This window comes from Crinia signifera, chromosome 1, assembly GCF_055691185.1.
Source record: "Crinia signifera chromosome 1, ASM5569118v1, whole genome shotgun sequence".
Lineage (NCBI taxonomy): Eukaryota > Metazoa > Chordata > Amphibia > Anura > Myobatrachidae > Crinia > Crinia signifera.
In genome coordinates, this window is record NC_139217.1 from 172,298,184 (window position 1) to 172,324,791 (window position 26,608).

The window sequence follows — 26,608 nt, forward strand, 5'->3', positions numbered from 1 at the left end:
AGAGACTCCATTTTGAAATGGTCTACCCATAAATGTACATTTAGAGACTTCAAATTTAGTATTGGTCTGAAAGACCCGTCTGGTTTGGGCACCAGGAACAGCGTGGAGTAAAAGCCTTTCTTCCACTCTGTCTTGGGGACTAGTGTAACCACCCCTTTTTTCAAAAGGGAGTGCGCTGCTCTCACAAGAGCTGTACGCAGCCGTGCCTCCTTTGGTAAGGATGTGGGAATGAACCTCTTCGGAGGTGGCCCTCTGAAAGGGATTTTGTAACCCTGTGTTATGATGTCTAGCACCCAGGCATCCTGGCCTAGAGAAGCCCAAGCGTCCCTGAAGAGTGTGAGACGCCCGCCCACTTTTGTCACTGTCGGGCAAAGCCCCTGACAGTCATGCAGAGGGTTTATCCTCTCCTTTATTGGCAGGCTTCTTGTGAAAAGAGCCAAATTTTGACTTTTGTGTCTTGCCTCTAGAGGGCTGAAACCTTCCCCTGAAAGACTGTCCTCGAAAGGACGCACCACCTCTAGGGGAGGGCCGAAAGGACGGCTTAAAAGCAGAAAATCTGGACGTCTGCTTTGCTGAGGAGGCCGGCAGGAATGTACTTTTGCCGCCTGTGGCCTGTTTTATAATCTCCTCTAATTCGGTACCAAAGAGTACCTTTCCTTTGAAGGCTAATGTTTCCAGAGCCTTCTTGGACTCATTGTCTGCTTCCCAGGCTTTAAGCCAAAGCACTCTCCTGGCATTAATGGAGACTGTGGACACTCTGGTTGCCATTTTAATAGCTTCCTCCTCTGCTTCAACTGCATACTCTGCTGCTGCCTTAATCTTTTCTGCAAGCAGTAATGCACCCGGGTCAGCCTGCAGCATGGTGCATAATTCACCAGCCCACTCTATCATGGCCTTAGAGACCCAGGCTGAAGCAATAAGGGGTCGTAAGGTAAACCCCACCCCTTCAAAGATAGCCCTGAGGTTTCCCTCCAGCTTTTTATCCACAGAATCTTTAAAAGCTGCACCGCCTTGTACTGGTAATACAGTAGCCTTGGACAAACGTGCCACTGAAGCGTCCACAACTGGGACCCTTTCCCAGAGCTCCGCATGAGACTCTGGCATGGGGTACAGATTAAGGAATCGTTTTGGCATCTGAAGCCTCTTATCAGGAGTTTTCCAAGCCCCTTCTAACAATTCCTGTAACCCCTCATCTGAAGGAAAAGTAACAGCCTCCTTCCGCTGTCGCTTAAAAACACCTTTAACAGGAGTCTTATCCTCCACAGTCAGCTTTAAAGCCTGCTTCACAGCTACAATGAGATCCTCTATACCAGCAGCAGAGTTCTCTTCCAAATCATCACCCTGATCCCAGGGGATGTCAGTATACTCTCCTTCCTCTTCATCTACCACAGTAGTTAAAGCATAAGACCTTCTAGGGGTCCCTGCCACATCATCCATTTTGTCCAGCATTTCACTGAACCTGTTAATCCCTTTTGCAGTATCCTGCATCACCTGGATAAGTGCAGGATCTGCCTGGGTAAGAGGCAAGGAGCCAGACGACTGCTGAGATGATGGCATAGGTCTCTGTGATTCTACCAGCCCATCACTCTGCCTGTCCAAAAGCTGCACCAAAGCGTTTACTGACCTGCCTAGGGCCCTGGCCCACGCAGGTTCCATCTGCTCTGCCCTATGGGGATCACTGCCCATGGGTCTCACATCAGCGCAAGTAATACATAAGCCCCCCTTGGCCATCTGCTCAGGGACAAACTTTTGTGTGCAAACATTGCACGCGCTCAGTGCATTAAGGGCTCCCTCCCCCAAAACCACAGCCTGATGCTCAGACATGATGCAAGTGATAAATGTATATCTATCAGTATACACAGTGCAAACAATGTACAAGCGTTTATACAGAGGCAATGCACCCAATCACTTATCTGTCTGTTGGTTTCAACTGCGGGGAAGCGATGCCCAGGAAATCCAAGTCACTCTGCCAGGATCAGTAAGCCAGCTCAGCTCCGCTGCAAGCGTTCTGAAAGGCGCCAAAGTCAGAGTGAAGGAAGAGACCACAGGTCCCTGCTGCTGCGGGGTCCGTGACCTTTTGGCGCCAACCACCCCCAGCAAGCCGCTCCTTAGGTAGGATTTCCTAGTTCCAGTGTCTCCCCCTCAAATGGGGATCACTTGGAACATGCCTGTCACAACGCTGCTGTCCTCTCATCTAGGAGCTCAGCGTGTAAGCTCCGCATAAAATGGCCGCCGCCATCACGGAGCGCCTGTCCCCCATGATCCCCACCTAAACGTGGAGCCGGTTTCAGGGTACTCCGGAGCCCAGGCAGCCTTTTAGAAAAGGCTATAAGCGCTGCACAGGGGGACCAGACAGTGTCTCCCCTGTGCACAGTGAGCTGACAGGACGCGCTTCTGTCAGCTCCTGCTGCGCAAGCAGTGTGAGGATTCACTATGAGAATCCTCACACTGTGCCTACCTAGCTAGGGTAAAAGTTAATAAAATAATAAAAATCCCCTAACTACTCTAATTCTTCGGCTGCTCCTGCAGCCCTTTAGAATAGCACCCACTTCAGTGGGCACCTAACACGAACTGAAGAGTCCAGGGATGCAGTAGGGGAGGAGCCTACCCTCTAAAACTTTAGGATAGGTGCCTGGCTCCTTCGGACCCTCCTACATCCCAGTGTTGAGCTGTGTCACCAGGACCATTGAAAGAGAAAAAGCCCATACTATGAATGGGCAGCCTGTGATTGGCTGAGCGCTCTCTCAGCCAATCACAGGCTGCCCATTCATTGTATGGGCTTTTTTTCCCAGCGCTGACAGCTCCCGGCTCCCCCTGCCCGCCTCCTTCGCCGGGGTCCCCCGCCCCCCTGCCCAGCTTCACATAAGATTTAGCATATCTTATGTGCAGCCGGTCTGACCTCCCGACTCTAACTGTTGCGCACTAACCGGTCTAAACCTGCTATTTGGCCCAATTTCACTGCCCGATCCATCTGAATCGGGTGAAATCGGGACCAAATCGGATAGTGTATGGGGCCTTAATAATACAAGGTTAATTTTCTTGTGATTACAAACGGCTCATTTAGGTTGACAGTGTCTAGGTCGATCCCAAAAGGTAGACACGCTTAAGGTACATATCTACCTTTTGCTGACACATGGAAAGGTCGCCTTGAAAATAGTCAACATGCTGTTTTAGTTTTTAGGATTTTGGGTGTCAATTTTTATCTTGTAGCACATGGACCCTCAAATTAGTAAACAGCTTCGCACACAGTGCTTCGGAAGAGGTACCATGCCTTAATTTGCTCGGGAAACAAATCACTGTTACCAATCACGGTCCACGTGAATTATAAACTATGAAAAAGTTAAATGTAAAACAATATAAAATATTTTTGCAAAAAAGTGCGGATACCCTAGAAACATTTCCATTTCCAAAGAAGGAATATAAAAATCACAGTATATTGGTACAAAAGAATACCCAGTACGTATAAAATACTAATAAATATGCCAGTGTGCATGCCACACCTCCAATGGGCTAGAAAAAAAAAATAATTAGATAAAGAATTCAAGTACAATGTTGATTATAATCCACATGCCAAAGGCACAAACACTCCCACTATCTTTGCCATTTTGCAAATGGAAAAAAATGTGAAAAAAAAAAAAATGCAAGCAATGGATAATAAACAATGATTATCATTGTATTTATATAGTGCACTTTGCTCAACAGAACTCAAGGTGTTTAACAGGAAGCGTATGCAAGAACACAAAATCCATTTATCAGGGTCATTTGGGTGCCCAAGAGAGTAATGTGGATTATTTCAATAAGCAGACACAGAGAGACAGATGAGAGCTGTCAATAGCTATAGGAAGTCAGTTTTAAATTGTAAAAGCCTGAATGTGGCAGAAAAATCAATATCAAAAGGTTCACTATTTCTTTCCATTACTATGTGAAACACAGTGAAACAGCAGATTTTGGTGGAAAATAAAGCATATTTCATTATGCCCACAAGTATAGGAGATATTTCTTATGCAGTTCTTGGGACTCTGGGTTTTCAGGGCAGATACTTAGGGCACAATACATGCATACAGCAATCTGCACATGTAAAGATCAATACATATTGATCTTTAATTTGAGCACTGCTCGATCTTCCTGTGTTCCTCCACAAAAATCTGGGGTATTATTACAACTTTAACAGGAAATGAATGATGACTGAAACTACAAAATATTTATCCATTATATACACCTAGAACAGGATACATACACAAGCCTGGCTGTGTATGTAACAAAGGAAAAGGTTCCAGATATATAAATTGAACAGGACATATCAAAGCTGGTGAAGATGCAAATATGCAGAAAAGTGTTGTAATCCAAAGATTCTGTTATTTAACAGGCAAGTTTAATACAATTTGTACTATACCCAAGTGCCTGCTACGCACCACAACACCACCTGTTTCCCAGTTACCTGTGCTTTGTTACATGTTCTAAATGTCCTCTTATAACATGCAAGTCACAAAGGAATACTACTAGCCACACTACATTTTAAGTGTACCACTTAAGGTAATAAAAATAATATGCAGTCGAACTTTTTCTAGACATGCTGTATCTGACAGTAATGTTTAAAATATTGGGATATTGGAGCCTGTAACTGAAGATATGATATGATAATACGTCACAGTAGCTAAACAGGCAATTGTCTACGGCAGTGGTTCCCAAACTGTGTGCCGTGGCTCCCTGGGGTGCCTCGGGACACTTACAGGGGTGCCACGGGTTGGTGGTCCAGGACCAATTCAAATTATTTATGATCAATTATTTGTGGACAAAACCAGTGCTGGTGGCTGCCAATCATAAACTATGTACAATCAGAAGCAAATCCTGCCCTTTACCACATAACTGAACCTAAGAAACACATATAAACACAATCTACTTCATTTTATATATTTTTGGGGGGGCCTAGGGGTGCCGTGGAAAAATTCTGCTACCATAGGGTGCCGTGATTCTAAAAAGATTGGGAACCCCTGGTCTACGGACACTTCTACCATATCCTAATCATCAGCGTCGTCTTGTGGACATTGGAATATTGCTGTGTATAACCTTTAGTCCACATTAATTCTTCTATAGTACTGAATGTCAACTCATTTGGACTTTTCTGGTTATACATGGCTCAAAGATTTTTACTCAGATCAACATCGACCTGGCAGGGAACCACACACACACACACACACACACACACACACACGTATTTACTGTGACTTCATGTGCTTGTTATTGGTTCCCATCTTATCACCTTGACCATTGTACTGCATTGCATATACATATAATTTTTCGACATTAAAAGGACTAAACCTTACTGGAAAGTTCTACTGTAGACATACTAATACAAAAGCCTTCTAAACGCATTATGACTTGATGGGCTGGTTCATTTAACTTACATTTGATGTACAGAGTGCATGCTCATGTTTTGTTTTTTTAAGTTACTATTTCAGATTAACGTCCCCAGTTTTAACAGGTTTAAAGGCTAAGGCTGATATCCTATTAGCAGTGGTAATTTACCGCTACTAATAGGATTTCCAGGGACTCTCCTATTAGCCCTGATAACCAACACTGAACAGGGATTATGCTTCGGGTACCCCACCATAAGCATAATCTGCGAAACGCAGACTGAGCCACCATTCCATGTGTTATTGCGCCATCATTTTTCAGGCAACAAAAAAAAAAAAACAACCTTAAAAATTGGATAGACTTTAAATAGCCCATTTAATGCGCATGTTGCAAGGAAAGAGCAACAGATTATACTTACGATAATGCCCATTCTTCGGAGTACTTCATGGCAGCCATAACATTGGATTGATTCCTCTATCTAGGGAAAAAACATAGACAGGGAGGGCTAAAAAATATGGGCTGCCATGAAGTACTCCGAAGAAAAGGCATTATTGTAAGTATAATCCGTTGCTTTCTTCTTCCTACTTCATGGCAGCCATTACATTGGGATGTACCAAAGCAGTAGGGAGAGTTATACAATACCTCAAGTCAAAGCTTGTCTCAATACTTCACTTCCAAACCGAGCCTCGGAAACATCCAGAGCATAATGTTTGGAGAAGGTGTGCAGAGATGACCAAGTGGCCGCCTGGCATATCTCTTTAGCCGAAACTTTTGCCTCTCGCGCCCATGAAACTGCCATTGCCCTAGTTGAGTGTGCTTTAATACCTTCTGGGACCACACGTCCTACTTTCTTGTAGGTAAATTAAATTATTTCCTTAAACCATCTTGCAATGGTTTGTTTTGACGGAACAAATCCCTTATTTGCTCCTTGTGGAATCACAAATAAAGCTTCAGTCTGCCTAAAAATGGCAGACCTTTCCAGATAAATTTTAACGGCCCTGACAACATCTAGAGTATGCAAGTTCTCCTCCTTTTTGTTTGAAGGAGTCGGTCAGAAACAAGGTAACAGAATCTCTTGATTTAAATGAAATGAGGATACTACTTTGGGTAGAAATGACAGCTTGGTCTTAAGAACCACTCTATCCGGGAAGATCTTCAGATATTGATCCTTCATGCACAAGGCCTGCAGTTCACCCACTCTTCTGGCTGACGTAATTGCTATCAGGAAGGCCATTTTCCATGTTAGAAACTTCAGACTGACTATCCAATGGCTCAAAAGGAACCAACATTAAACCATTTAAAACTAAATTAAGGTCCCACTGAGGAACCATAGACCGAATCCTCGGTCAAATTCTTTTAATAGCCTGGCAAAACCTCTTTACCAGAATATGTTCCGCAAGTTTTCTATCTAGTAATGCACTCAGCTGAAATATGTATATTTAGCGTGGATACTGCCAACCCTTTGTTGAAACCATCACAAAGGAATTGTAACACATGCGATATATTTGCTCGTAAAACAAGAGAATTAACTGTTGGACCTTCTCGCACCTCTTTTCGGACAACGATATCTGGAAGGAAAAAAAAGATGGAAGGTAGCGCTGAAACCAATGAGGAATTTTTAAATAAAAAATATATGTTTAATGGTACACATACAATAATAATTCATATAATAAAAAATGATCATGTGGGTAAAAATCATGTGCACTCTGCCCTTGAAGCCAACTGGCAAGGAATTTTTTGGGGGGGATCCGCTCCTATTTGTGCCGCCCAGATGATAACAAGAAAAGGACCAGTCAGATCACAGATAATTGTGCGCTTCCAAAGATGAATTGAGGTATGTATATATTTACCGGTATGGTACACCAAAGATTTCCTCTGGGAGAGCTTTATATCCTTTTAGGATTGCATGTCAGCTGTGTCATCCCTTGTTGTAGAGGTGTGATGTAAGAAGTTCACTGTGAGACTAGATGCTGTAAATACACGGTCCACTGGTAGAGGCGACTGGTTGGATCCCAAAAGTGCGGATGCATTGGGTGGCAGTTAGGGTCAGGTGAATGGAGCAGTCTGACGCATTTTGCTGTCACCAAATGACAGCTTTTTCAAAGGTATACCTTTGAAAAAGCTGTCTGACTCGCTTTCTGACTGCCGAAATTAAGAGGTTGTCCAAGTATACCAGATAGTCGCTCCTTCTGAGCCTCATCAGGAAAGACTTGGTAGGAACTTTCTTATTCGGTCGTTCAGACCTCTTAAATCTAGTATGGTCCTGAAACCCCCAGAAATGTTGCTTACAATGAACAGACAGGAATAAAAACCTAATCCCTTTTCTGTATCTGGGACATTCTCAATTGCCTCCGAGTCAATTAGCCCCTTTAAACTTAATTGTAGAGCCTCTCTTTCTATCCTCGAAAGAGAAAGCTTGGAATTTAATTTTTTTGCCATTCTTGGCTTTGAAAGAAATTCCAGCCGGTACCCCATGGTAGAGCACCCATTTGTCCCAGATGTGAGCAAATTTTAACAGTCTTCCTGCCACTGGGACTTGTTCCACGGGATATGCACTGTCAATGATTTTGACCAGATCCAGAATTTTCACCTCTTTTTGATAGATTGGCGAAAAATGCCCTGGCTGTACCCGAAGCGTACCTCTCTCAAAATGAAATATATATATATATATCAAAGTCCTTTAGAGAGTCCAGGAGGGACGCACAAAGAAACAGGCGGCACTCAATCAGCTGTAGGAAAAGTATGCAATTTTTATATATATATTGTATCAGAAATATACAAGCATTGCCGACGTCTCAAAGCCGGTGCGGCTTTTATCTTCAGGGCTTGTGCTGCATGAAGGTGCAAATAGTGCTGTCCTTCACAACTCGAAAAATAAGACAGGACAGCAGGCAAATATGGTGCCAACGTTTCAAAGCCCGCAGGCTTTTTTTTATCAAGACTCTGTTCACCTCACTTTAGGAAGGCACCAGATTCTCTCTGACATTGGGTGGATACCCAACATCAAACAGGAGTGCCACCCCAAGGATCTTATGTGTGTGTGTGGTGGGGGGGGGGGCAGTAGTGACCCATGTGTGTAGGGACTGGTTGTGACTCCTGTGTGTGTGGGGCTGGTAGCAAGCCCTGTGTGTGTAGGCTGGTAATAAGCTTGCCGATACTCCCGCATTTTGCGGAGGCTTGTTTTACCAGCCAATTCCCCAATGCCCCACAAAGCCCACCTAATACCCCGGTATACTAAATCGACATCTAGAAATTCGGACCACGCAGTGCGGGTCCAGCCGTGATGGGAGCACAATCATGTTTTAACCATGCACATGATGGGAGCTATGGAATCCCCCTGAAATCAGTTTACAAAAGTAGGCAAGTATGTCCTGCAGCTTTCCTTGTTCCTCTATACAAACAACTGTAATAACTGTATTTGTATTGAAGATGCCATCTCCATTTCATTCATTCTTTTAGTGAACAATTAGGCTGCATGATTTTCTAGTCATGCAGTATAAATGAGAGGTGTGTTTGGCTGGACAATCTTCCTGAATTGGCTTGTAAGGTAACTGGCATTGCTACTCAGACATGCTATAGCCATTATCCAGTGATCTCATGCTCTATTGCTTCCTGTCTGACTTCCCTTCTTCCTGCTCCTCACACATATAGTCCCTGGCCTCACTTAATTACACAAGTAAAGAGGCCAAACCTGCACTAATCCTGCACTAATCAGAACACAGTCACACAGAATTTAACAAATACTGCATACTTGGTTAGTAAATCTCGTGTGTGTGTGTGTGTGTGTGTGTGTGTGTGTGTGTGTGTGTGTGTGTGTGTGTGTGTGTGTGTGTGTGTGTGTGTGTGTGTGTGTGTGTGTGTGTGTGTTTATTTTAGAAGAACTCATCCAATAAGATATTTTATACAATACATTTTTCAAACTGCCACATTTGAAAACTGCCACATTTTGAAAAAGCAATAGGAAAACATCTGAGACACAGATACAGGGAACTCTCTCAAAGTAGGTATTAGGATATTTTGACAAAGCTGTTCTGACCGTGAATATAAAATATACATACTCGAGTATAAGCCTACTTTTTCAGAACATTTTTTATGCTTAAAAAGCCCCCCTCGGCTTATACTCGAGAGAGGGTCCCACTTGAGTCAATAAGTTTTCCCAGTTTTTTGTTATTAAAATTAGGTGCCTCGGCTTATATTCGGGTCGACTTATACTCGAGTATATACGGTAGTTTCTTTACATGGCACCACAAAAGTTCTGCAGTGCCTAAAATGTACACAAGGTAGGCAAAAAAAACAACAACTGTGACTAAGGGTGTTATTCAATCCTCTGTCATGACTGTCAGGCTGGCTCGACAGCCTTAACCCTGTCCTGTTCTCGGCCGGCTCGACTGGCAATCCACCTATCGAATGCCGAAAACTGGGCGTGGCCACAAGATACAGACTTGGATCGTCGAGCTGAGGCCGGGAGCGCAACAATTCATGGCCGTTCTCAGCAGAACGGGCCCGACTGCCGAGATCCCTGTTCAATGCTGTCGGGAATAGCGGCGGGAGATTCGCCAGCTTTAGGGGGGTATTCATACACCAGTGCAATTTGTCACTTTACATCTGATTCTGACAGATCGTGATAATAAATTGGGTGGAAAAGTCGCATGTGTTTGACATTAGATTTGATGCGTGGTCCCATGTACGTTGGATCGGAGAACGTACCTACATGCAGGTCCCACCTCCAACTGTGACAGCCTCACGCATGCGATTTTGCCAACAGAAAGGCTGCAACTTCTCCCCTCAGAGAAGTTGCAGTAAAGTAATGTTTGGGAGCCCAATGTAGGTCAAGTACCTGGTATATAAACATTGCTGTATCAGGGGAAGTGACAATGAAATAAGTATCAGAGTGAGAGAAACAAAGGGTTATGTACCGTCGTAAGAATTATGGAATAGAAGATAGTCTAATTAAGCAAAAGAAAAGCACATGAGGAGAAAGGGCAGAGGAGAAAGGGCAGTGGCGTAACAATGGAGGGTGCAGGGGGTGCAACTGCTATGGGGCCCTTTGGCTTGGGGGGCCTTGGGGGCCCAGCAGGCACTCCCCTGCACCCTCTTTTTTTTTTTTTTTAATTATCACTGTGCCGCCGCAGTAATTTTAGTGGGAGGGAGGGATGGAGGCCAGGATGAGTCTCAGAAGGAAAGGCAGTCTGCATAGAGCACCACACTAGAGGGCGCTGCAGCTGCCATTCACAACTGCCGGGCACTCGCTGAGAATATGTGACCAGCGGCAGTGGTGCCCGGCAGCTCCTTGCAGTGCAGCTTCTTCTGCTGTGCGCGGAGGGAGGGTGAGTCAGCGCTCCTCCTCAGCACCTTTTACCAAGTAGCGCAGCATGGGCTCAGATGGCCGCTGGCTGCACATACTGTACTTGGAGCAGTGACCACAAACAGGTAACCAAGTGTCAGCCTGCAACCCTCCCTCACCCCCGCTTGTGACAGCCTATATGCCCCCTTCCTCCACCTTCCTGCCCCTGCAAGTGAAAGCCTTCCACCTGCTCTGTCTTGTGCCTGCGGACCCTTCCCACCTGCGGGTGATACTAGTCTACCCCCCTTCTCCCAACTGTGCCACCACCTCCTCCCCTGCTCCCTTCTATGCCTGCGGACCCCTGCCCCCCACCCCTACAAGTGACATTCTACCACCATGCTCCCTCCTGTGTAACCACCCCCTCCCATGCCCCTGCAGGTTACAGCCTATTATAGTGACAATGGTGGTGGTGGTGGGGGGGGGTGGGGCTATAAACCTTTTGCTATGGGGCCCACAAGGTTTTAGTTATGCCCCTGAGGAAGGGGCCTGCTCGTGAGAGCTTACATTCTGAAGGGAAGGGCAGACAGACAGGGGTGACACAGATGGAGTAGAAATAAGCATGGATGTGAGGGTTAATATGAGATGGCTGACTAATAAAGATGTGGGCCTTGAGAGAGATTGAAGTTTTGTAGAGGTTGAGCCTTTCAGAGGGAAGAGGCACTAAGGACAGGTTGGAACGAGTGGAAGCCATCAGTTGGCGGTAGAAGTGTAAAGGGAAATAAAATCAGATATGTAAATGGAGAGGAATGTGTGAGGGCTTTGCGAGTGCTAGATGCTTGAATTAGATTATGAAGGGGAGCCAGTTTAGGGCTTGTAAAAGGGAGGTGGATACAGTATGTTTGGAGAGGAAGATCAATTGAGCAGCAGCATTGTGAATAGATTGTAGTGAACAAAGACCGTAAAACAGAGAGCTAGAATGGAGGACCATACAGTATTCCAATTTGGAGAGGACTAGTGAGTGGACGAGGGTCATCGTAGCTTCCTGGGTTATAAAGGGTCTGGATCCTGGAAATATTTTTTAGATGGAAACAGCAGGGCTGTAATAGGTACTGAATGTGTGTTTGAGTTTATTCTTGATTCCTTAACTCTCCTTCAAAATCTGCATACTTGGGGGCTAGAGGGGATAGTTGTGCAGTAAATAGAAAATTAAATTGTCGGAGGCGAGCTATGTGGGAGAGTGGGAAGAGGATCAACTCAGTCTTAAGCTGGTCATACATGCACAAATTCAATGGATCGTACGATCGATTGTGGACACATTGGGCCTCTAGTTCACTCTTAGAGGCACATTCCTTCTCAGAAGGACAAAACCATGTGCACTGCAGGTGGGGCAGATATAACATGTGCAGATAGAATTAGATTTGCCTGGGGATTTCTTCAAAGTGAGATCTATATTGCAGTGTAGAAATAAAGCAGTCAGTATTTTCCCTGCACAGAAACAAAATAACTCACCCAAATCTCCTATCTGCACATTTTACATCTGCCCCCTCTGCAGTGCACATGGTTTTGTCCTTCTGAGAAGGAATGTGCCTCTAAGAGTGAACTAGAATAAGGCCCATTGTGTGCACATTGTGAGATATTTCAGTACGATGATGATACGATGCGCAGTCCCTCAGTCCGAGAGGTCGCTTCACTGATCATATGTGCTGCACATACAATCAGTCGAGAAGGCTTGCGGTCTTCATGCAGATCTTACGTGTTTTACGCACATACGATCTAGGGTATACGGTCAGTAGGACGACAAGAGGAAGGTCGACTGTCATTAGGTAGACCACTGACGGTCGACATGCATGAAGATTGACATGAGATTAGGTTGACAGGGTCATTAGGGCGACATGCATAAGGTCGACCCTACGATCCATACGAACTATATAAGATCTGCATCATATGAAAGTCATTCAAGGTATGGTCAGCTATAGATATTTGAGGTTTAAAATTACGCTGGGGCAACTTGAAAGAGGTCAAGCAAAGAAAGGTAGATAATACTGGAAGTTAAAAGAGCTAATGAGGACAATTAGGGTGGCTGTGGCAGCATAGTCTCACTATCCTCATTCTCAAAAATATATTGCACAGTCTTGACTCTCACAGGGTTCTCCATATCATCCTCTGGTTTATTTAGGGCGAGATGTACTAAGCGATAAAATGGAGATTGATAAACCACCAATCAGCTCCTACCTGTCAGTTTTCAAATACAACTTGTAACATGGCAGTTAGGATCTGATTTGCTGGTGGCATAGCACTCTACATGTCATCACTTTTCAAGCTTAGTACATCTGGCTCTTAAAGAATATGAATTACTTTGATTCCTACAGCTCTTTGTTACATAATGGTAATAAGGATACGGGGTGGTTTTACATCAGGGGACTTGTCCTTTTTTTCTGTAGTATTGCACCATCTTTGGGATTAAATGCATATAATTAGAACATGCTAAGTTCCTTCCCAGTGTTAGGGGGGTATTCAATCTCCTGCCCATATTCCCGACAGGGGAAATAGCAGTGGGCCCTATTCAATGCTGTCTTCCCCGACAGCATTGAACAGGGATCTCGGCAGAATGGGTCCGACTTTAGAAGCAGTCGGGCCCATTCTGCCGAGAACGGCCGTGGATTGTAGAGCTCCTAGCCGCAGCTCGATGATCCACGGCCACATCCCTTTTTCAACATTCAGTAGGTGGGACATTGAATCCAGCCTGCCGATTTCACGACGAGCCGGCCGACAACAGGACAGGGTCACGGGTGAATATCCCCCTTAATCTGAGGCCATGCTTCCAGAAGCATGACTGCAAAGTACCACAGACATTGAAAGAAAAATTAATTACTAACAATCATGATCATGAAATACCATCAGGGAGGAATCTGACTGGCTCCACATTTATTCTGCAGCAGGACAACTACCCTAAACATAAAGCCTAGTTTACTAAAAATTATCTTTAGTGTAAAGAAAAAAGGAGTCCTGCAAATGCTCATATGGCCCCCACAGAGCCCTAAGGACGGATGTAATGCCGTTCAAGTCTGGTGGTCATGCAGGATGCCGGCCAAATGCAAAAGTATTTTTTAAAGGGGCAGTCATTTACAAGGCATGGTCTTGCCTTTTAAAAGATTGCCCCTATAAGAAAAAAAAAAAAAAAAATCAGAGTTCGGCTAGCATCTTGCACAACCGCTGGACTCAGACTGCATTACATACGGTCCCTGATCTCATCATCATCAAGTCTGTCTGGAATTAAATGGAGACAGAAGGATATAAGCAAGCCTACATCCACAGACGATCTGTGGTTAGTACTGCAAGAACAACCTTCCTGTAGCGTTCCTTCAAAAACTGTGTGCAAGTGTACCTAGAAGAATTGATGATGTTTAGAAGGCAAAGGGTTATTATAATACCAAATTTTGATTTGCATTTTTGTTCTGTTCATTCACTTTGTATTTTGTTAATTATTAATGCATCTGGTTTCGAAAGCATACATACGTAAAACTTTTGCACAGCATTGTGGATCACTATTAAGACCACATTTTTGTACCTGTTTTTGAGCACTTCAGTTTAAATTTAAATGTTGGCAATCCATTAATAAAAATCGAGTGAAGGGTTCTATTATACAAAAGGGTCCAAAATGTTATTTGTATTTTTTTTTTACAGTAGAGCAGAGTTCATATTTATATGGACATTTCAACCTGCCCCACCCTAATTGATGGCTGTCCCATATCTCTAGCCGTTGTGCCTCCGTTTTTCATGTCTTATCTGCACTACCCTTAATATGTTTAATTCCTCATTTCCTATACTTGTTACCTACCTTATTCCTTCATTACTTCCCATGTACTTGTGTCATTTCCTTCACCACCATCAATTTTACCCTTCTTTGTTCTCGGGCCTTTCCAACTTGACCTCATCCTTTGCCTGCTGCATTGTATTCTGTGTACAAACCTTCCCCCTTGGTCAGTTCTGGCTTGTCTCACACTCACAGGTTCCCAACTTTAATTCCAAGCCTAGCCTCAGGTATCCGGATGGCATGAAGGGGTAGATTTATTAACCTCGGTGAAGTGATAAAATGTCTGGTCTTTATCACCAGCGAATCAGCTCCTACCTTTGATTTTTCAGTACCAGACACATTATCACTTCACCAAGCTTAATATCTAGGTCTACATGTTAAAGGCAAGTGCATGAAAAGGTTGCCATGAGTTTTCCGGGGATTTCTTTTGGGGGTTTTTCAGCGTTTGACCTTTTTCATATTCATAACCAGGATTTTGCCTGGGCTTTGAAAACAGTTGGGAAATAAGTATCCCATTGTACTACTACTAATTGGAACATACTTTAATTGTCACAAGGCAATTTTTTCCCATTCCTTCCCTTTAAGGCCCAGAATACGACCCACAGAAGAACAAGACTTTAAACATAAAATGGATTAACTGGTTATGTAATGAAATCTCATTTATTCTACTTGTATAGCATATTCAGTTATATGAACATTTTAAATTATATTACACTGTTGAAACTATGTATTAGTTGAAGGTGTGATAGTTCCATAACAAGGGATTCCTATAACTAGTACAGAAGAAACATATTTAGATCATTCTGCAGTATATATCTTAAGTCATTTGACTTACTTGATCAATCTAATTCTAACAGATTGCAGTATTACATGGCCCAAATGGTCATCTCTATTTAATCAACATTAATTCTTAAATATCATTGGTAAGTCAGCCAGAAACTGGAAAAGCCAGCGGATCTTCCATTAGACAGTCAATCCTCAATCCCTTTTCCTCTCATTTCTTGCTAAACACATACTCCAATACATAATTACTCTTACTAGTGTTTAAGGAACAGAATTATATTAAATCGAAAGAAGAAAAAAATCTAGTTGTAAAAACACATGCCATGTAATAGAAAAATACCACAAGGTCTAACACACAGATGTACATAGCCTGGTACACTTACAGATACCTACTGTTACAGTGCCCTCCTAAATGGTTAATTCCAATGTTGCTTACAAAAGGTTGCAGTGCACAGATGGGGGGGGGGGGAGCAGTTTAAAGACAATTATACCTTTTAGTATATATTAATTTTAATCAGACTAATACCCACAGACACACAACTAGAATGGCTCATGATGGACCCACAGACAGTAGAAACCTTATGCGGCGGTACCTATGAAAAATGAGCACATTATATAGTGAGACAAATCCAACGAGTCTGAGAGTCAGTTTAGTCGCCTATCAGGTGCTTCCTTCAAAAGCAACCACCCCGAAATGGGAAGGACAGCTGTCTTAGAGAGCTTTGACACAGAGGAATCGGTTAGAGGTGTCGTTTCCCATTTCACCCTTGACTTGCCAAAAAGGGATAGGAAATCTTAAACCGTCTGGACAACTGCAGAGGTTGCTCTAGTTCCGCTGAATCCGGGTAGATAACGATGGTTTTCATGGAACGGCCAAAGGAGACTGGTTCTGGATCAGAAACATTAAGAGTGAGCCGAGCTGCCCGAATCAGGGCCTCCACGCCCTGCACACCCTCTTCTAATGGCTTGACGGTATCATCCTGAAATTCTCCTTCGTCAGGAAGATCGCCCGGATCCTCATCAAAGGAATAAGTCTGTAGTACTAAGGGGAGACCCACTGCGGCTTGCAAGAGGATATAACCGACCAGACCTGGGAATCAACTGACTATCAAATCTCTGGCCAAGGAAGGGTCAGCAGAACTCAGACGAGAGTTGGGAATGCAAAATCTCCCTGTCGCTGCGGGACACTGCAAGCTCAGGTGCCAGAGTGGATAATACATTTACTTCCTTGCTCTTATTTCCATATTTTCCATTGATAATGGTTTTCCTATTATAAATCCTACTGAGCGCCCTCTGATCACTTTAATTTCGTTTTGATCCCAAAACACACTGGTAAAGCCCTCCGTATTCAAAAGAGTAGAAGGTGGGTCAAGAATGTTAACAATTTTCACACAGGGACACACCTTTAATGTGTTGTGTGAATTTACACCATTTACAGGTAAGGCTGGGAGGCTTTTGAACTAGTACCCTTCGCGGCCATGTTAAAAACAATACAAATGACTACAACACACAAAAACACTCCTTTCATACCCAGATATACAGTAAGGGGAAAGGAGGAGAGGAGCCCGCTATTTCCCGAATTATAGCTTACCGTGTAAAAAAAAAAAAAAAACAGGGAAACCCGAGGGTATCCCCCACCACTCACCCAGTGCAGTTACTCACTTTTCTGAGGAGTGGAAGTGCTCCGACTGTCCTGTGCCATCAGTCTTATGGAGGCACAGCCAGGAATGGAGAAGCACTGCACGCATGGAGGACACCAGAGGAAGAGGAGGAAGGTGCTCCTCCCCTTCTGTCCTCCCGCTGCAATGCGTGCTGAGAAAGCGGTGCAGGAGCTGACAGGCCGCTTCTCCCTGCTGTACCAGTGCACAACGCTGGCCCAGTCATCACCTGGCACCAAACCGCTGTACCTTCAGCAGATGACGCAATCATGAACCTGTAACACCGGCTGTGGTGGGTCCCAGACACGCTGGTGGCCAGGGTCAGAAGCAAATACCACGCCACTCTGACCCTCTGAAGGGGGTCTCACGGTGCAGGCAGTCAGCAGGGTCCAGTGACTGTCTGTGCTGCACTGAAAAACAAAACTGAGCCCCTTAAATGCAAGGAGACCCAGACCCAGAGATCAGACTCCTCTGGGCACGTACAGTGAGCTGGGGAACCAATGTCTTGTTTTACTTACTCAGTATTAACCCCTCCCTTGCATGCACCTGAATGGTATTACTGAACTAATTTGAGCATCTACCACTATCTGTATGTATGTTGTGAGAGGCAGAGAGGAGCTTGTATTAGGAGTAGATGCAGGTCCTGATATGCCACATGGAGTAGTCTGGGGTTGCTCCAAGGTAGGTAGCTCTTCATTCAGATATATCAAGTAAGGAGCGCCATTATCATGTGGCTCCTTGCTGGTTAATCGTAGACCCAATTTAGGGTTGTGGGGTGCAGTGCCCCTGGACCGGTTGGGCTGGGTGGCTTCAGTGCGGCATGCCCTTACATTCTATTAACACTTTTCCCTCACTAACACCATCTCTCTCATTTTAATTACAGCTGTGGAGGGACCCCGACACGCCGGTGGCCAGGGTCAGAAGCAAACACCACGCCACCCTGACCCTCTGAAGGGGGTCTCACGGTGCATGTAGTTAGCCGGGTACCAGTGACTGCCTGTGCTGCACTGAAAAACAAAACTGAGCCCCTTAAATGCAATGAGACCCAGAGATCAGACTCCTCCTGACACTTTATTAAGACTGAAGTTATAGGGGGGGGAGCCATAGACTCCAAGACACCACTTTATCCCCAGCGTAGTAACATTATAAAGAATAGGGATCTATGGTTATTTGTTTTTTTCAGCTCATTTCCAGCAGCATTACCAACCAACTGTACCAAGAACAAAACTCTGTATGTGAATGCTATGTACCTACTGTATGTTCAAGTATCAACAGTTTTATGTTGGTGTACAAGTATAGTTAGTATGCAGTATGAATGGAATAAATGTAGAAAGGACAAATTGCTTCTGAAAGCACTGTCTTTATTTTTGCTGGCACAATAAGGACTTGGCTCTCACAAAAAAAAAAAGAAAAAAGAAGACTAGGTCAAGGGCTGTTCCATATGTTTTTTTTTGCTTTTAAATGCTGAAATCTGAGGAAACAGCACTACAGAGACGAATACATCTTTAGCATGGCACATATACATCTGCTGTCCTCCTACACTGCTAACTGAGGAAAGGGGCTACAACCAATAGCAACTAGGTTTTCTATGGTGTGCTAGAAGGGAAAAGAAAAGATAATTGGTTGCTATGGGTTACAACAACTTAACAATTCTAACAGGAATTTTGCCAGTACAGATTATAGGGGATGCATTCAATTTCCCGGCGGTAGGAATCCTAGCGTTCAGAATCGCAAAACTTTCTCCCTCCGTGGGTGTTCACGACACCCATAGAGGGAGAATAAATTAGCGTGCCGAGCGTAGCAAGGCACCGGGCCCACTGCGTGGCGAGCGCAGCGAGCCCGCAAGGGGGGGCGCTACACGTTCCCTCCCATGTCGGGTTTTCGGCAGTCGGGATTTTGAACGCCGGGATTCCATACCGAATCAGATTATAAGCAATTTAAAACTCTACATTAGGAAATTATACTTAAAAAGGATACTTCTGTATCTAATGCATGTTTAAATACATTTACAATACAAATAAAATTAAGTTCATAGGTTTGGATGGTTTGTTCTTGAACTACTGGCATGCTTCCACCGTTCACAGTAATATTTTGTAGTATTCAGCCCTTACATGACCCAGGCCACTTGGTATCAGATTTGTTGTTTTCCAGGGATTTTCAAATGAATACCACACAGGTTGTAGAAAGGGATTATTGATCCCCAAATTATAGCATTTGTCTCAAGTGCCAGATTCATGCAAACCTGCAAAAAGCCTGGTGAAAAGTACACCTATATGAGGGTAAACTTACTAAGATGGGAGTTCTATTGAAGTTGGGATGTTGCCTATAGATATAAATCAGATTCTACTTATTTCTTTAGCACCATCTAGAAGATAATAGAAACAATCTGATGGGTTGCTTTGGACAACATCCCATCCTCAATAGAACTCTCATCTTATACCCCATTCACACCACAAAAATTACCGGGTTAAAGCTTTTCAACTGGGTAATTTGCTGGGAAACCAGGGTTTTTTGGTGGTGTGAAAGGGTCAACACGGATCTTAAATCCCAGCACCCCGACCCTGCTCTTGACCAGGGTTGGAGTACCGGGATTTAAGACCCGTGTTTTGCAGCAAATTACCGGGTTAAAAAGCTTTAACCCGGTAGTTTGCGGGTGGTGTGAATGGGGTCCTGCTGCACCCGGCAAAATTACCCGGCACTTAAAAATGCTGGGTAATTGCCAGGTGGCTGGTGTGAAAGGGGTAATAGTACATTTACTGGTTGTCCATTTCTGAATTTTAGATCTGCTCTGTTTGCCATCTGTTTGTAAAGCAAAGGATAAACTACAGTGGAGAACATTTTTGAAGAATACCTGAGAGCAAACCAAAGAACTAAAAGGAGATAATAATCTGAAGAGAAATTGTTCTAGTGAGAGCCCTGAGCTGAATACACCCTACACCAAACAGACCTGTTGGTGAACCAGCAGTCACAACAACAGAGCAGCCAATTCAGGTAAGTATACACTCGTATTTATCTGCAGCGAGATGCGTCTGTTAGAAAACCCAGCATTTGAATTTACAACCCCCCCCCCCCCCCCATTAATTTCCTTTCTCCAAATCCATAGGGGGCACTGCAGTCACTATGCTGGGGTATAGAGTGTGTCTTGGAGGAGTTGGCATTTTCGGAGGTCTCGACAGGGGCACCGAACGAGTAGAATGAGCCGAGACCCTGGATGGCGGCACCCTTGAAAAATGAGCATAAGCTTGTTTAATAATCAAACAAATCCAACGGGCCAGAGTCTCCTTGGACGCCGTACAGCCTCTTTTAACCGCGTCAAAGAATAAATAGAGAATCTAACTTCCAATAGTCTTTAGACCGTTCTACACAAGTTTGTAAGGCACGAACGACATCCAAAGCAGCTAATCCCCTGTTCAACCACTATTGGCGGGTTGATATGGAATGCCGAAACAACCTTTGGGAGATAATCCAACTGTGTCCACAGTTCTGCCCTATCCTTAAGAAAAACCAGATATGGAGATCGGCACGAAAGCGCACTAAGGTCCGAGACCTTCCTGGCTGAGGCCAGTGCCAACAACATTACCATCTTCCAAGTCAAAATATATAATTCTATAGACTCCAATGGTTCAAACACATCCGACTTTTAAGATAGTCCAGATTTAAGGAAATATCCCAAGGCTCCACTGGGGCCCAAACCGTTGGTTGAAGCCGAATACTGCTTTCAAATCGAAAACCTGCTTAGACCCGGTATTTGAAAGGTTTCTTGAAACGGGTCGGAGCAAGTTAAACCCCTTTCACATCACCAGCTGTAACCAGTATATTACCGACTCATTACTGGGTTTGTACCTTTCACACTGAACCCGTTTCACCCATAGAAAACAGCGGATGTCATCTGTAATGGACTTTTATGGCTCACATTTTTTAATTATAGCTAAAAATTAAGCCTGTTTGCGGATGATTATGTACTGGACCAATTACAAATGCCTTTAGTTATATATTAGAGAATCCTTTGCAGTGTCAGTGATTTGTCTGGCAATGTCTGTCTGTCTCCCTCCACTCCTCATCAGTCCATCTTGCTACAGTATAACTGTATGTTCTGTAGTGTAGTAATATGCCAGCAATGCTTCCCCACTACTTCATATGCTATTTCTCTTGTTTCCTGTTTCAGAATAGTGTCATCAGGCAGGGAGACAGCCTATAACCTCCTTTTGCAGAGTAATGTGTCCAAAATACCGGGTCTGAGGTTTTAACACTGCAAATGGATTGGTTTTCAAACATACGTTTTGGACTAGATTGCATCGCAACTATGTCAAAATGCATGCAATGTGCTAAAGCAGCATGCATTTTGAATTAGATGCGATCTAGACTAAAAAGTACGTGCCGCACATACTTTTTGCATGCATCACCTTGCTAGCCCAAATTGTTTGTGGGCACCTTAAATCTAAAGTATGTCTAAAGTGCAGAATCAAAGCGAATTGAACCTGTAACTTACTCAGACTTTAAAACCTGGGGCTATTCCATTCTCAAGGCCTCCGTACACTATGCAATTCACCTGCAATTTGGGATATTTTCCTGCCACTGCGGCGATCAATGCCAGGAAGATAAAAACAAAGAAATTCCAGGTGCATGACATCAGGTCCGATGCCCGTTCCCGTACGCATCACATAGGAGCCTGCAAGTCACACCGGCTGCAGAAGTGACCCCTGTCGGGAAATATCTGCACATATTAAATACCCCCAATGACGCACAGTGATCCTCTGGGAATGATTTGCAGAGGCACAGTAACAGAGCTTAGTGCCAGTACTGTAAAACATTTAACTAGAACCTAGCCTTAAGGTGCATATACACTAGACTTTTTTTTTTAATAACCAATGTTATAAAAATCGCTGGCCGATAAATTGCTCAGTGCATACATACTGTATGATCTTACCCGGCCCAGTGAGTTTCACGGGTTGGGTGGGGGAAACCATTTTCCAGAGTAGGACACTATAGAAAGTGGTTCAATCATCCTATACAGAGTGATGTCAGGCAATGATGCGGGAGCACGCATGAGAAATCACCGCCTGCTTATTCACAGTAGTCGATTTTGAGCTTAAAGTAGCTCAAAAAGGGAAATGTGAGCTACTTGAGCTCAAAATCGCTTAGGGTGTATGGGCCTATAGCGATGGATTATGGGCAGGCTGAACTCTGCGAGTCCTGGCCCTAAGCCCTTTGGGACCCTAGGCAGTCATCTAGGTTGGCTTGCAGAAAATGTGGGCCTGCTTACTCTGCCCATTAAAACAATTGTATGTATGATAAACAATGAAAAAAATTTAAAGAAAATCATGATAATGTTTTAAATTTGAAGAATGACTGAATTAAAGTAGTGTTCATGGGTCAATTGTAACGTTGATCCTTACTATGTCTATGCATGTAACAGTAGAGATATAGATATATATCTATATATATATATCTATATCTATATATCTATATCTATATATCTATATATATATATATATATACATACATACATACATATACATACATATATACACACACATACATACATACATACATACATACATACACACACACACACACGTTCACGGGGTGTTCCTTAAAATGCGGAATCTAAAGGCAAACACCTTTTATGATATCTAATTTGTGTCCCTGAATATGATTGGTAATGTTCACAATTTGTTATGTTATATTATTGTGTTTATGTGTAATGTTGTACCTATGGATGAGTTGTAGGACACATTTATTTTACTTCAAGAAAAAAAAAAAGTAAAAGGGTGGGGGAGAAAAATAAATAAATAAGAATTACATTTATTTTTAATGAACTCAAAAAGATTCACTGTTTTACTCCTAGTGTTGAAAAATAATCCTAAATCTAAAAAGTATTTGAAATACAATGACAATCTTCAAAGCGGTCATTTGCAACAGGGCTCCTACACAGAGCAGTCTTGCAGCATTGTATGGATTTTACTCTGCCAAGTCAAGGATCACGGTTGGTACATGGGCCAAAGATTACCTCCCACATAGCATTTTGTGAGAAATAAAGAAATAATGGGGGAAGATTTTCAAAAACATTTTTTCTGCAGTATTTGTGTCTCATGAATGCAAGGTCATGCTGGCACTTCTAAAGTGCCTGCACTTGCAGGTGTGCTGGCACTTGTAGTTCTAAAAGCACCATGTGTCCTTACACTCTAAGCATTATAGAAATTCCTGGGACCTGTAGTTCACACAAAAGCTATAATTACCCTTCAGCCAACAGGTGTTCGGGAAATGCTCTCAGTGCCAAACTTCTGAAGCATTAAACTTGTGAAGTCACGAAAGGGGATGCTGGCAGAAGTGCCAGGATGTTCACAGCAGCACCAACACTGCCCACTTGGGCTGGTTTCTGTCAGGCAGCTAACTTATACCCCTTTTCCACTAGCAAATTCTACCTGGGATTTTGTGCGGGGACGTGCACGGACCTGGGTTTTTAGTACTGTGAACGGGTCCTTGGAAAAAAAAAATTTTTTATCCTGGCAGCTACCAGGGTCGGACACAGGAATGACACGTGTCTGAGTGCTGTGTAAACGCACATTACCCGGGTTTTTATATCCGGGTAACGCTCAGAGGCTGTTTATTGGTTCTTCGGGGGCACCTGATGGAAAAAAAAGCCATTTCTTGTTTACATTCATTGGTTTTTACAAAGCTTACACAGGTTTATTGGAAATGGCTCGGACATGGGTATAACAAGGGTCTATGGGCCTTATTCTAGTTCACTCTTTCTGACAAAATCTTTCTTACATGGACAAAACCATGGGCACTGCAGGTGGGGCAGATGTAACTTGCGCAGAGAGAATTAGATTTGGGTGGGGTTTTACTTCAAAGTGAGATCTATATTGCAGTGTAAAAATAAAACAGCCATTATTTACCCTGCACAGAAACAAAATAACTCACCCAAATCTAATTCTCTCTGCACATTTTACATCTGCCCCCCTGCAGTGCACATGGTTTTGTCCACTTAAGAAGGATTTTGTCAGAAAGAGTGAACTAGAATAAGGCCCTTTGTGTAGTGTAAAAGGTGTTTAAACCTGTGTCTGACACAGGTAAGATCTGTGTTCAACACGGGATTCAGATTAAAAAGGGGTATTACTCACTCCATTCATCAGCTTGTTTTAGTCAATTTTTAACTGAGTTATTATACCCAGCACTTTAATGCTCTTCAAATTAATAAAAATAAAAATCTGCATGGCAACTTGTGGTGACTCATGTTTGAAATGTCAAAATTTTTGCAATTTATCTTCTATTACATATAGCAATTTCCAGCTCGACAGTAAGCAGAGGCTATTAAATTCCACCCTGTGGAGGAGGGGGGTTTAAACCTGTATTAGAACATTTTTTTTAAATAAGGATCATATATAGAAACCAATGAACTGTTCAACATAAATTAATTTACTGCCTTTTCATTTTAATGTCCTGCAAATGTCACAGCAGCATTGCCAAGAAATGGAACAATTTATAATATTTAAACTTCAAGGTTGAATAGGCAATTAAAACACGCCTACATGCAGAGTATTCCTAATATTAGGTACCCTGTGATGATGCATGCATCAGTGTGACGAATGTTGCAAACACCTACAGTAGGCAAAAGGTACCACAAGCCACACTGTCACATATAAATCAATGATATTGCGGTTTCAACTAGAGCATTTCCAAAAGCCATCAATATCTCATCATGCAACACTCACACACAAAAACCTTCAACAATCCATACATTGTAAAGTGCAAGCAGAAAGGTCAATTCAATATCTACTGACCAAAGAAAGAAAGATAGGACTAGCTTAGGTGACTAAAACAGAGATACATTTTAATAATATAAGCCCACCAGACTGGGAGGGGTCACCAAAGAAAATGGCAAAGTTAAAAATAACAGATCAATCACTTCCAGGGAATGAGAAATACAATACTGTGCAATCAATAGAGGAGATATACTCGTGTGTGTGCACACTGCTGCTGCTGCTCCATTAGGTGTGTACGTGTGTTAACTAAAAAGAATACATACATATATAATATCATGCTTACAGAAAGTCATAAGAAGGAACCCTGCTCTCCCAATAAACATTGTGTAAGTTGCATAGCACTGGGGTGTATGGCTGTGCACAGGCAGCCTTGCAGAACGGACGCGCATCTCCCTATGCAATCTCATATATACATATAGGCACTTAAAGGACTTCACAGTCTCCCCGTCCTGCCTCACCCGTTCCTCTTGGGCCGTTAGCTGTTTCTCCGCCATCTTGCTTCGCGGCTCCGGTTCTCCGGCACATCCGGGCTCCTCCCGTGGCCCCGAGGTCGGTGCAGTGACTGCGTGAACTGCGGCTCCTGCTGTGTTCCCTCCGGCCCTGTAGCTCAGCAGCAGCACACCGAGCACTAAAGCGACGTCACAGCGACCGCCGCGCCGCTTTCCAGCCTCTCGCCTCTCCTCCTCCCTTTGGACCAGGAGAGAGGCGAGGCCGTGACGAGGTGCTAGGGATGGAGCTGCCCACGGAGCAAGGGAGGGGCCGCCGCGGCCATCTTTGATCCGGGAAGACGAATTCCTGGTCTGAGTATGCAGCGGCAGCGCCGCAGGACGGAGCCTGTTGCATTTCTTTTCTGCTACATGGGGGATATTTTGCACCGTGAAGCTACACACTGTAGATCTTGTGGTTACTGTCGCGTAATCGCCGGCTGTGTTTGCTATGTGTTTACGCATCGGCAATACACATGTAACCAGTATATATGGTATATAGAACACAGCGCAGTATATATATGGTAATTAGTACAATAAATTGTGATACTTTCTCAGCTTTGCGGCCACAGCTTATGCTACGGAATTTACATAGTGTAACCAGCACCACCCTGGGTCCACACCACCCACCTGTGTCCACGCCACAAGTAAAGTTGTGGCGAGTGAAGCGGAGCGAGACACCAAGCCCGTAGCGTGGTAAGCGAATCGAGCCCGCGAGGGGACAATGGTGCTTTCCTGAAAGCGGCTAGCATAACAGGCGTCAGCTGGGGCCGCAAAAGTTGGGGAAGTACCTAAATAGTATTTATACTATGTATGCATTATATATATGGTACAAAGCACAGTATATGATATACAGTATATGGTGTAAATACAAGATGCCATACAAAGCATATCATATGTGTGTGTCTATTTATAACCTGTCCACAGCAAACCTCAATATTTGTGCTGCAACTGAGGGCGGGATGTATCAACATTCATCGCCGCCCTTCGCACGGCAGCCGCCGCGATGCTACCGCATATGTACTAACATATGCGGCCAGCATCGGGCTGCGGTAACGGAGACCCCCGCGATACCTGTGATGTGGGCTGCGGGGGTCTCCGTCACCTCCCGGCGGCTGCCAGCGACCCCCTGCGTCTCCTCCTCCCCCCTGAAGCCGGATGTCCTCCCGGCTGTGACACCAGGGGGAGGAGGAGGTTAAAGGAGGGGGGGGCGGCGCGCGGGCGGCGAAAGAAGCCCATAGGCTGGCCAGCGAAAACGGGGCGAACCGGTGATGATACATAGGAAAATGTGGTAAAACGGGGGGTTTACCGCATTTTCCCTTTAGTACATCCCGCCCTGTGGGTTTGGTACGGTATTCTGATGCTTAGAAGACCGTCACCAGCATCTCGACAGCCAGGATATGATCATTTTTAAAGTAAGTATTTTAACCTTTCCCCTTCCCCCCTTCAGCCACCTCCTA

The 26,608-nt window shown here is 44.0% G+C and overlaps 1 protein-coding gene across 1 annotated transcript in view; it reads right to left on the bottom strand.

The window, feature by feature from the left end:
* The window catches only part of LOC146064060 (tyrosine-protein phosphatase non-receptor type 9-like), a 71,934-nt gene extending 46,545 nt beyond the window's left edge, over positions 1–25,389 (bottom strand). The window contains exon 1 of the mRNA XM_083177130.1: positions 25,122–25,389. Coding sequence (XP_083033256.1) covers positions 25,122–25,157 — 36 coding nt within the window. The 5' untranslated portion in view covers positions 25,158–25,389. The remainder of the gene's footprint in view (positions 1–25,121) is intronic.
* Between the last annotated feature and the right edge of the window lie 1,219 nt (positions 25,390–26,608).